The sequence below is a fragment of the Gavialis gangeticus genome, unplaced genomic scaffold (genome assembly GCF_001723915.1).
Source record: "Gavialis gangeticus isolate Ggan-Ray unplaced genomic scaffold, GavGan_comp1, whole genome shotgun sequence".
Classification (NCBI taxonomy): domain Eukaryota; kingdom Metazoa; phylum Chordata; order Crocodylia; family Gavialidae; genus Gavialis; species Gavialis gangeticus.
The window spans coordinates 24182939-24195273 of record NW_017729006.1 but is presented as its reverse complement, the minus strand read 5'-3'; the positions used below and the strand labels follow the sequence as shown (position 1 = coordinate 24195273).

General features: G+C 41.9%; 1 protein-coding gene across 1 annotated transcript in view; it reads right to left on the bottom strand.

The window, feature by feature from the left end:
* Window positions 1-12335, bottom strand: part of ITGA9 (integrin subunit alpha 9) — a 456855-nt gene that overhangs the window by 405869 nt on the left and 38651 nt on the right. Inside the window, exons 5-6 of the mRNA XM_019508716.1 lie at window positions 7011-7078; window positions 921-1050 (exon numbers count right to left, since the gene is read on the bottom strand). Coding sequence (XP_019364261.1) covers window positions 921-1050; window positions 7011-7078 — 198 coding nt within the window. The remainder of the gene's footprint in view (window positions 1-920; window positions 1051-7010; window positions 7079-12335) is intronic.

Here is a 12335-nt window from a genome sequence, read left to right as displayed (position 1 = left end):
GACACTGCTGAGGCCTCAATCTGTGCCCCTCCCACGCCCCTTCCCGCAGAACAGACTTACCAGCCAGACCCAGCTGCTGTCCACACTACTGGGTTGTGCTCCTGGCCACCTGCACACTGCACTGAGGCTGTGCACATGCACATAGCATTTATCAGCCATATTATTGGCCACATCAGTTCTGCATACCCCCCTACAACCTTTTTAATACCCATAGGGGTACACATACCCCTGGTTGACAACCACTGTGCTAAGTGATTCTTTAAAAAAAGAAAAATATAAGTAAAGGAAGAAAAGAGATCAGTTTGAGTCTTTAGACTGTTGCCTGTTGCAAGAGTTCCCTAGGTCCTGATACCACTCCCAGGCACTGGAGAAAAGAGCGAAGCCTTTAATTACATTTATGACATTAGTGAATTTTTAAGCAAGGTCTCTAGAAATCAAAACCAAGGACATGTTAACCTACAAAATCTACTCAAACTCTTACCCTCTAGTTCCATGATCTTTTTCTGTCACTAATGCATGACTTATGTAGTGCTAAGTGTCCTATCAGTCTGCCATTAAATACTTAAAAACGTTATGCCCATTTTATGGGTAAAAATGTAAACAGATATAGAGAAAGGTCAGCTGATTCAGTACCGTATAGCTGGTTTATATCAGGGCAACACTAGAACTCCAGAGAACCTCCTGACTAACAGTCCAATTCTTAGTTTTCTAATATGCTAGGCTACTTCCCAACACACAAGCATATTTTCTATTCTCCTCAGGAAACTAGACTAGAGTAGAAATGTTTAAACAAGGAAAAAGCCCTGCTCATTCTTTTCCTATATATTCTGTTAGGTAATCAATCATCATTATCAAACCATTTAATCCAGCCAGTTATTCTTTTGGTCTTTTCTTGAACTACTGAAAAAAATGGTACTTGCCTAGGTATGTGTATCGTCTCGCTATCACAGCATCATCGTTTAGTTTGAAATATGTGTTGTCAGTGAGGTTTAACACTTTGACGGTTCCTGTCCAGTAATAAGATCCTGGTGCTCCCATGATGACCAGCTCCTACAAGAGAGAAAAGAAAAAAGGGGAGAGGGGAGGGAGCCAGCACAAATTAAGAAAGAATCCAAGTTTTATAGAGTTGTGTACAGGGCCAAATTTATATCAAGACACTAACAAAGCATCTGCCTCTAAGAAGGTAGTATTTTCCATCCCAAACATCCTCCAAGAGTTTTTTTTTTCCAAGTACAGGAATTATTTCACGCACCCCTATTATTTCACAGGAATATCTGAATGGTTTGAATTCTGCTGGCCCCTTCTGTTACCTCCACAAGAAGTATCCAAAATCAACTTTGTAAGCTACCAACATGCCCGCAGAGTCATCCTTCCAACAACTGCTCCTCCCATAGTTGTTGCAAACTCCTAGGGTCCCAAATAACCAAAAAATCCATAATGAACTACAAAATCCCAACCAGCCAACTGGACCTACTTCTCTTGCTGACTACTTCCAACTTCCTAATGATCTGCTAAGGACGACTAGTTTATGGGTTCAAAAGGACAGATGCTCAAGTTGCTGTAAAATAGTGCTGCTCCACAATGAAGATCCACTACAACTTATGCCAGTGAGCTAAACTGACTGTAGGATGACAATCGGTGGGCAAGTGGGGCATGATCCCAGACATTTGTTTGAGAGTATGTAGCAGGGAGGGGGCACCAGAAAAGAGTTGGGGGGATGCCTCACCCTCCCATTCCCATCTTTGCTACATACTGAACATTCCTTGCAGCAAGAAAGACAGTTTAGCAATGGCAGTGTATGGTGCCCAGAAGCAGTCACCAGAGGTGTTTAAAAGGCCTCTCACCGCACATCAATGGTAAAAAAAATGGGATGACATCTCCCCTGCAGCAGTGAACATCCAGCTGCAACTTGTGCCACCACTGTCCAGGCTGCAGAATTGGCTACTTACGCCTCAGTAAACTGATTTAGTGTTCCAGGTAGAGGAAAACTCATGCTTATAGATTGTTTTGACCAAAAATCAGCCAAAATGTGATGGCTTTAACATTTTAGAAGAGTTTTGCTTTGAGTTGCTGGTTTGACTTGGACCTAGCATTCAAAGCAAAAAAAACAGGCTAACTGAAGCCTTCTGAGCTAAAAATCAAAGAAAGGTTCAAACCGATCCCTGCAAAGCAAACCACCAGGTTTTCCCATCATTCTAAATGAGAACCACAAACTTTATATAGTAGTAGCAGTAGAAAAGGGGAGTGCGAGAGGCATTGATCTCCAAGTAAAATCAAACACATAGTGATTTCTGGCTGAATGCCATGCACAGCTGAAAAAAAACCAAACCTAAGAATAATATTTGAAAAATTTGATTTGTGACCTAAAAAAAGGGCTAAATAGGAGTCAATATAAGCCCAAAATAAAAACCAGGCAATATCTGATGTGAAGGAACTGAAAATTAAATTTGCTCCTGTTCTCTGAGGTAATTTTCAGCCACTCCTGAACAAACTGGTCTGCTCCATGTACCCTCCTCCTCTCCATTCCTAATTCCACAGGAAATAAAGCCCAGTGCTTGACTCATGTAGCTCATTTTCAGAGTGAACTCTTTCCTCTCTTCCCATAAATGAATCACCATTATTAGGCAAAACTGTACAAATCTTGGAATTCACTTAATCAACTGCCAGGATGCAAAAGGGTATCTCTGCTGGTTTGCAAAGAAAGCACAATGGGGAGAGAAGGGAACTAATAATCACTCCCTTCCTGCCCCACTAACCCCCCACCCCCATTTAAAAACTATTGGTGGCACATCATGTTCTATACTGAGCTTACCAAAGTTAGAGCAACATGTAAAAGCCTCACCCTTACAGAAGTATAATTACTGTTTCTAAAAGGAAAAGATTGTCTAAGTGTGTTAGAATATTTTAGGTAATGTGCCTCTATAGAAAAACTGATGCAGGAGTCAGACCTGAGTGAAAAAAGATGAAACTTCGAGTTGTTTAGAGTGTGATAGGGAAAATTATACAGAGCGCCAGAAGTTAAGTCTAGTTTCTTAAATGGGGGATCCTAGATGAATGCGTGAATCCCATGCTGGGATGTTCTTAGGATGTAAGAGAGATCCCTGACCAACCCCACCCCTGAAAACTTATGCACTCTCCTGCAGCATTTGAGATATATTTTAAATTTAACCTAAGCTGTGGTGTTTGTTCTCTTTGTATCCTCTAATGGCATCTACTTCCATTTCTAAGGTGGCTCCTCCACTCAGGAGAGGATCCTAACCATTTGGCTATAAAACTTTCAGGGATGAGGTTCTTTCCCACTAAAGCTGTTCTACTTTGTATAAAATACAAAGTACATTATACTACAATACTGAGACAGAGAACAAGAGGGTGAGAAGCCCAGTAGCTAGTTGGACACCTGGGCCACACCCAGATGAGCACAACTATGGTATGTGTGCCACAGACATATCTGTGGTGCCACATACCACCCGTTCCCTTGTTCTCCATGCTGCAAGAGAGCAGAATGAAAGGTTTTTTTGACCCCTGGATATCCAAGGGTCAGAAAGACCCTCAGACAAAAAAAAAGCAGAGCTGAGCATGCGGTGGCGGCATGCGCTGCCCAAAGCTGGAACCTGGCCAGCTGGAGCCGCACTCTGCTGCCAGCCAGGCTCCGCACAGCAGGATCTCCACTGCTGCAGCCCCAGGAGGCCCCCAAGACCTCAGGTAAGGCTCCTAGGGCCAGCCCAGTGTTGGCCTCAGCCTCTACTACCTGACCTAGGTCAACTTGCTACGCACCAGCACGTGTATGGCACGGGCATTCCCTGGGAACAACTAGCAGCGACATAAGGTTCACCGCCGCTAGTTGTCCCTAGGGAACTAAACGTCTACGCACATCTGGACACAGCCCTGAACTCCAGTTCCTGCTCCACTGAACAGACTTAGAGTATCCTACCTCAGTACACACCACAGTATGGTGGTCAAAGTACTTTTCTTGGAAGGTGAGATGTGGATTAAACTCCTCTGGGGCACAGGAAGAAACTGAACCTGTCTTTTTCATCCCAGAGAAGTCTTCTAATAGGTAAGCTGTTGTGTAAAATGGAACCATCACCACCCCAACCTCTAGTTTGCTCTTCTGACAGTGAGCCAATTTGAAACACTGCATCTTAGATCATTCGGACTGCTTTGTGTTGGACAAGCCAGAAATTCTTTTTATTTTTTTAGTTTGACAATAAAACTGGGGGGAAAAAATCATAAAGTTGGTTCAGATAAAACCGTTTCCCCCCCCTTTTTTTTTAGTTTAACAACCAAGCTGAAAAAGCCATTATTTGCACAGCCCTACTTAAGTAGAACATGAAATAAGCCTAGATCTTGCGAAGGGAAATCCTGTTCTAAATTCCCTAAATTCAGAGGGACTTTGCTCCTAGAATGCTCTGTAGAGAATGCTGGAGATTATTCTCTACTCCAACACTGCTGAACATAAAGGCATTATTTGTCAGGATAAGACAGCACACTGCTCTAACCATGGATTATTGCTGTAAAGCCATGTAACTGTATATGTAAATCTGTGTCCCATGTAGACAAACTGTAAAATTCAGAAAGCCTATAGTACAAAGTTGCTTTGTGTCTTTTCTTTGCTCTAACAAACAGCTGGCTTTCCTCACCTGTTTGTCTATAGAAGGTCACAGGGAATTTTAAGCCAGTAATCATGTGGAGCACACAGCACCCACTACCAGAATACTGGAGATATTCTTATGGGCCAGCATGTTCCAGTTAAGCGGATACTGAATAAGGACATTTCATAATTCAACCTAAGGACAGGACTACATTCAGACCAAGGAAAAGAAACAAAGCAGCCAGCTAAACAGAGATGCTTACCAGCAGGTTTTGCTCTTGGGAGTGGCTGCGCCCTTGGGACAATGGACTGACTCTCAGCAGAAACAACGAGCATCAGCAGGACTGACTGTAAGGGCTTGCCTATTTGACCTGGAAGCTATTTATCTACATTTCCTGCTCAGATCGAAATAGCTAAAGCTCCATAAGGCAGGAACACTAAAAGTTCAGACTTCTTTTGAACTAGGTGACCGAGGTTTAAAGAAACAAGCTTGATAGACCAGCGAAGCCAGGAAACAGCTGCTGCTGACATGTCTCCTGTTATCAGACAGTACCACTGGTTAGTGACGAGCTGCCACCCATCCACATTTATCTGGAAACATCTTATTCCTTTTTTTTTCCATGTGGTGTTCTCTAGTTTTAATTATACCAACCAGGCCAATCAATCTTTTCAGCCAATTCAGAAGTGGTGTACAAATTAGACAAATGAAACAATTTTCACTGCCTCAGTTGCCTTTCTGGGTAGTGACATCAATTCTACCAATGCTAAAAGAACTCTACCTATCATGCCAATTGAAGCAAAAGAAGAGATAGGGGCCTCATCTTGTAAGCTATGCCAACTCAGACACCCTCTGACATCAGGATAATACCCCACAGACACAGCTGTAATATGAGACCTTGAATACAATATAAGCAATAGAATAGGAGGTAAGAAAATCTGTGATCCTGTAAAAGGCTCCAACTCACACATTGATTCTCTTCTACTATTTCTTGGACTTGGTCAGACTCTTCTCTTCTCTGAATTTAGTTCTCTTGGTTTTAGTTGTCGTTTTCTTCCACTTCTCCTTTCCCATTGCACACAGCATTTTTTGATGATCATACTTCTAAAATTGTCCTACTGAAGCTGCTATCATTCTTCTTGTTAAGCATCCATTAGTACTTTCCAAAGCACTCTAAACTGCCAAGTTAAAATGACTGCCAGGTGGTATAGCTAACTTGAAACTATTCTACCACAGCAGCTGAACTGGCCAGCCTTGGCCCCAGTAGGGTAATGGCAACAGCAGATAATGATGTAATTATGATGGAAAACCAATGACAACTTTGAAGGATGAAGGAACCAGATACAAGGAGAAAGAAAATAGGATTGATGGAAGAGAAAAGCAAAAATTCCTTCCCCAGATGTCCCTCTCTTTCTTTTATTCTCTTACCTCCAGATTTCACTAAACAAATGGTTAATACTTGCTGTCCTGCACCTTTTTGTGCATCAGCAGAAATGACAGATACAAGTAATCCCACTGACAAGAGGTGGGGACCACTGAATAGATAATGACTGTGGGACTTAGCCTGTGCAAAATCATATGTAAATGGAAAACTCTTTGTTTTTTGCTATCTTGACTTTAAAACATAGTAGGAATATTTTGTTTAATTTTGAAAAGGAGAAAAAGACAGAGAGATATACAGCGAAGAGAAGGCAGCATACGTTTGATATACATGTTACTAGGAAATTTAGAGTAAAACATGGAATGTGGTTTTCTACACGATTAACAGCAAATGCCAATGGACCAAATTCATCCCAGATGGAACTGAAATGAGTTTTTAATCAGGAATGAAATTAATCAAGTTTTAATGTAATTAAGAAATAGTCTAAGAAATAATCCACAATACCAGTTTCACCATCTGCATTTCTGAGACAGAAAGAATGGCTAGGACACGTCAGGGAACAATGTGTTTTCTGAATTTAAGGAATATTAAAAAAAAAATTCATGGACGAGTACTTTAAAATAATATGTAAAGGAGACAATAAGCAGCTAATCTAACTATGGAGAACCCTGAAAAAAATGTTACAGGACCTGTACAATAAAATACTCTCTCAATGTGTTTTCAAAATTCATTTATTCTTTCCTGAGGGCATTAACGCATAAGGACATTCATATGGGGATTACTTCATAGGCTCACACAATGTACAAAACTCCACACCCAAAACGTTTCCTTGCCTGTAGGAGAAGAGACTGTGTAAGCAAGGTGGGTGTTTGGTTGTTGTACTACTGAAGTCAGAATATTATTAAATAAAATATGTTAACTACATGGATAGCTGCAAAAGGCATGTTGTACGTATCAAGCTCCTTTCTTGTACACATAGCAAAATAAGAGGAAAGCCCGTCCGCAAAACTGAACTTTTCATCAAAAGTACCACTACCCACCTCAGTGAAGAAGCCTGCAATCCCAGCCTGACATGAGCCATGTTCCTCCCCGTATTTCTTCTTATACTCTAGATTGGAGAAGGGAGGAGGAAAACAAATCACAGTCATTTCAGTCTGTTCCAGCTGTAAGGGGCTCACAGTTTGCTGAGCTCCCTTGCTTCATTCCATACACACTGCTAAGCAAGGGGACACAAAACTCATAAACTGGAGTGAAAAAAAAAAAAACTCAGAAACTCAGTGAACCTCAGAAATGTTGTACACAGATACTGCCAAAAATTACAGTTGATCTGTCTTGGCTGAAGAGGGACAGCATCAACCAAAAATCCTACCTGTGATTTGACTACAACTTTCTACTGACAATTCAACATGGCAGAGCAATGGAGATTGGGTTAGAAATCCAACCCAGAAATTGAACATGAAGTCTTGGTAACATAACAGCAGCAACAGCATTGCCTCTTAAATTAACACCATGCAGTTTAAAGCAACACAGTCCCCTTGGTTCCATTTGAGCTGTCCAAACACATTACTATAAATGCTGCTGAGTAACTGCCACAAAAGTGTAGGATCAGTATTCCTGGTGTGTATTTCTAGCCCTGGTATTGTCTTACCTTTTGGCCCTAGACAAGTTACTTAGCACCTAATTCACAAAGGGTAAAGTTACACATTACACTTAGACCACAGTATGGGCACTTAAAATGCAAGCAACCACACATTAAAGCTCTGCTAACTCATGATAAGTGATCTCTAAACATTTCAAAGTTAGCTTGCACTTGAAGTGATGTATCTCTGGGCTGTGCTACCCAGCTCTTATTAGGGTAACTTCAGTCTGCTCCACAAAGATCAAACTAAAGGTTTGCAGTTCTGCAGCATCCCAGGATGCACCACTCCCAAACCATGTCTCCCCCAATCAGGGAGAGAACCCAGGATATCCTGGCTCCTAGCCACAACCCAGTTTACCAGCCCTGCAATGGCAAGTCAGAGCTATGCAGGCACAAAACAGTATTAACCCTTAACATGCAACTTCTCACAGCATATTCTAACTAGAACACTGCTTAACATTCCACAGCTTTAGTTTGGATTAAGTGTAATGTGCAACTTTATCCTTAGTGTCTCAACACCTAACTTTTAAGGTGCCTGGTTCCTTCCAGGAATGGAATCCAGAGATGTGTGTTAGCTACTTAGATTACTACACAATGAATGGGGAAAGTGAGGCAGCACTTAATGAGATTCACAACAGCCAGCACTGAGTGAGGAATGACTTAAGTACTCAGTGAAAAATCCTGATGACTGGGCTATAACTTAAGCCATCCCTCTCTGCAGGGCTTAAGCACATAATTCTGAGCCACAAGAGGCCCCTTCATCCACTCGGGTTCTCACTCTAGAATGCTTTCCTCAAGTTAGGCACCTCAAACAATTCCTTCCAACACCAGGGAGGAGGCATACCTTTCCTTAAAAACACAGTTAGAGGAGGAAGAGATGGGGCTGCTGTCCCTATTTTATTTGACAGCCTAGTGGCTAAAGCACCCACCATAGACATGAAAAACCCATGTTCAATGCCATTTTCAGCCTGAGGTTTAAGGAACCCCTCTGGGATTGAGGGCACCAGAGTTTCAGTCACTGCTCCGAAGATTGTTCCTGTATTTTAGCCAATGACCGTTTCCTGCAATACGGATGTTTCCTGTAGTCATTTCAGTCAATGACTATTTTATTTATTTCTTATAAAATATATAAGCAGTCCCTGAAAAAACCCCAGAACCCAACGTGCATGTGACACTCACCGCAGATGCAGGAGTGACAAACAGAAGGCTTTGTTCTGCCTGGCTCAGACCTACAACATTTTATCATCTATCTCCCCGCTGAATGACCTAACAACTAGGCACATGACTGTTTTGTTGTAGTTCTCTCACAATCTGCTCTGCTGGATCTGTTCTACTTTGTATAAAATATTAAATATTTGTGGGGCCAAAAAGAAACCAACTCTAGAGCCCAGTGTGTATATATTTAATTATATAAAAGGGCAACAGCTCCAACTGGAAACTGCCTCTAATCTCAGACTACCTAATAACTTAGTGCTTAGGGCACTCAGGGCACCTAGGTTGTTGGAGATCTAACTTCAACCCCTCAGTTTGAACAAGGCAGAGCAGGCATAAGACCTTATTTCACCTGCGCCCCAAGTGAGTGCAATGAGCTGTCAGCTATTCTTGGGTGTACATGTCTTTCTCTTTCAACTTGGAAAGATCTTCATTTTATCTTAATGTGAAACAGATTTTTTCTTCAAAATCATTAAAGTTTTCAAGAAACAGGAAAACCATTCCCTCCACCCTGGAAATATTTCCAACACAAATCTAGCTCTGAATTTTGCAGCTTGAGCCCATCACTGTTTTCTGCACATTTTTTTCCAAAGCTTTACCAAACCAATAAATGTGCAATTGCAATGCATTGCTACTTCCTGCATATTACAACATGTTCTCAAGGATAAGGGGGCTCCAGGGAAAAAGAGTAATTTATTCTGTGAAAACATTCACCATATACCTTGGTAACACTATATTATATGTAACCATTAACTCATTGCTAAATTACAAAGGAATTTGCATGGAATTACTGAGTAAATTGCATCTTTAGAACCAAATCAGTTCCTCATGGGCTTCATTACTATAGTAAAGACAAAAGGGACGACATAATAAACCAAGGCCCGCCCCATGGAAGCACCTTTATAAATGTACAGGGAAATGATGACAGAACTAAAAAAAATAATAATTTAGCATTTCACAGTAGCAAGAATGCTTCTGGTTTAACAAGTTCACTAGTAGACAATTAGCAAAGTGAATAATGGAAAAAGCAAGAATTCTTGTGGGTGATATCTTTTTCTTTGGGTCATCACTTCAATACTATCAAAATTATTATTTCTGTAACAATTAGGGCTGTCCAGATTTTTTTTTAAATTAGAGAAAGTCCAGAGAGTGATAGTTACTGTAAAATAAGACCCTGAACTCCAAAGCAAAACACGTGTAGAGGACATTTTGATCCATCAGAGGCCTGTTGAAAGCAATGGAGTTCCATGCAGATTCAGCAGGATACAGTTTTCAGAATCAAAGTTAGTCAGCAACTCCACTAGCAACACAAAAATTCACCTTAAAGTTACCAAGTTACATCAAGCAATTAAAGGTGATCCCTGTCACACTATTAGTAACTTCATATACCCTCATTCACCAAGTCTGACATTCCTAGCAAGAGCAGATTTATTTGTGTGAACTTAAAACTGAACATCTTTTATCTAAGGGGAAGGCACAGCCTTCTCTTCCTAGTAATTATTTTTCTGGAAAAATACCAGTCAGGCAAGCCTGTCAGAGTTCAAATTTTTGCTAAGTTTAGTTCTTCATCCTTAAATAGGCCTAAATTGGATGCATTTCTAGTCTGTCCACATTGACACTTTGGCTGCCTATACGTGTAATCAGGGGTGGGGGACAGCATTTTAATTAGAGTGGTTCCCAGACAGATGCTCTCATTAAAATGCCACAGCTTCATGTATATTAAGCCCCTATGCGTTTAAAAATGGCCGTACTTGGGCCGTTTTAACTAAACCATGGGATACTTTTAGCTAAAGCTCATCTGATAAGCTTTAACTGAAGTGCCCCAGCAGCCATTTTTTAAACCCAAAGGGGTTTATACATGTGACACTACAGCAATGCTAGAGCATTCCCATTAGAAAGCAAAGCAGACTTGATTAATCAAGTCTACTTCGACTAATTAGGACACATTGGAGCACATGCATGGGTAACCCTAGGGTCCATCAAAGGAATCTGTTTTTATTTTTAAAGGATGCAATCTAGGGAACGATCCTCTCTTCCTGATTCTAGATTTGAAAATTTGCCCTGTAAGTAATTAGCTGAGCATTCACTTTGGGTTTCATTCAGTATTGGATATGTCTGGTTTCTGTGCACAGTTTTCCAAATCCTCAACAACTTTGTACAGGCTTCAAATCTTTGGAGAAGTCACGACTGTCTCTCTTTATTTTTTTAGATATAGTCTCACACTCTGTTCCACGTCTCCCCCTCTGTCTCCCCTTCCCCCCACTCTCCACAAAAAAAATAAAGTACGAGATAGCTAGCTCTAGAAAATGTTCTCTTCTGTTTATCCACGGGTGTAGCCCCTGCAAGCTTCCTCACACAGGTGAATCATGCTTTGACTTTATCCTAAAACAATGGTTTTCAACTTTTTTTCATTTGTGAATGCCTGAATAATTTTGAATGGAGGTGCAGACCCCTTTGGAAATTTCAAATGGAGGTGTGACCCCTCTGAATTGTAAGTGTGAGTATTCACGTACTTCTGGTCATGGGCAACTCGTGCCACCCTACTCGGGGGGGGGGGGGGTCCCCCACAGCTGATCTCACTCACCGCAGCCACGGTGCTTCTGGGAGTGGCTACAGCATTCCCACTCCCCAGCCAGCACTCACAAGGGGGCACTGGTGCTCCCACCAGCTCCCGCTGCCCGTCACCTAAGCGGGGAGTGTGGCCTGTCAGGGGGTACACCAGTGCTCTCAGGGGGTGCACATGCACTCCCTATGCATCACCACTGCTTCTGATTGATCATAGTAACCTTCCACAGACCCCTTAGACAGTTTGCAGACCTCCAAGAGTCTGCAGACCACAGGCTGAAAACCACTGTCCTAGAGAGGTCACTTCAGTGAAAGGAAAAGTATATCAGTGTCTAAGGTCACCGACCCCTTGGCTTGCTGTGACTGAAAAATGGATTTGCCTGACTCTTAGCTGATAGAAATCAGTATAGCTCCACAACGAAACTACACCGATTTAGAACAGCTGAAGATTTGACCTGAAAACTAGAGCTAATTCAGTTTACAAAGACCACTGATCTCACTTACAAAGTAACAGCTTTCAGTCACTTCCAGCATTATCAAGACACAGGCCAGTGATGTAAAGGTAATCTTTACATTACCTTTACTAACCTTTACATTACCTGGGCAGTGGGGTTCCGCAGGGCTCGGTCCTCAGGCCCGCGCTGTTCAACATCTTCATCAGTGATTTGGACGAGGGGGTAAAAAGCACCCTGTTCAAATTTGCTGATGACACTAAGATGTGGGGGGACGTGGGCACACTAGAAGGAAACAACAGGCTACAATCTGACCTAGACAGGTTACAAGGGTGGGCGGATGAGAATAGGATGGGTTTCAACACAGACAAGTGCAAGGTGATGCACCTGGGGAGGAACAACCGGCACCATACCTACAGGTTAGGGAACTCCCCTCTTGTCAGCACGGAGGCGGAAAAGGATCTTGGAGTCATCATTGACTCCAAGATGAACATGGG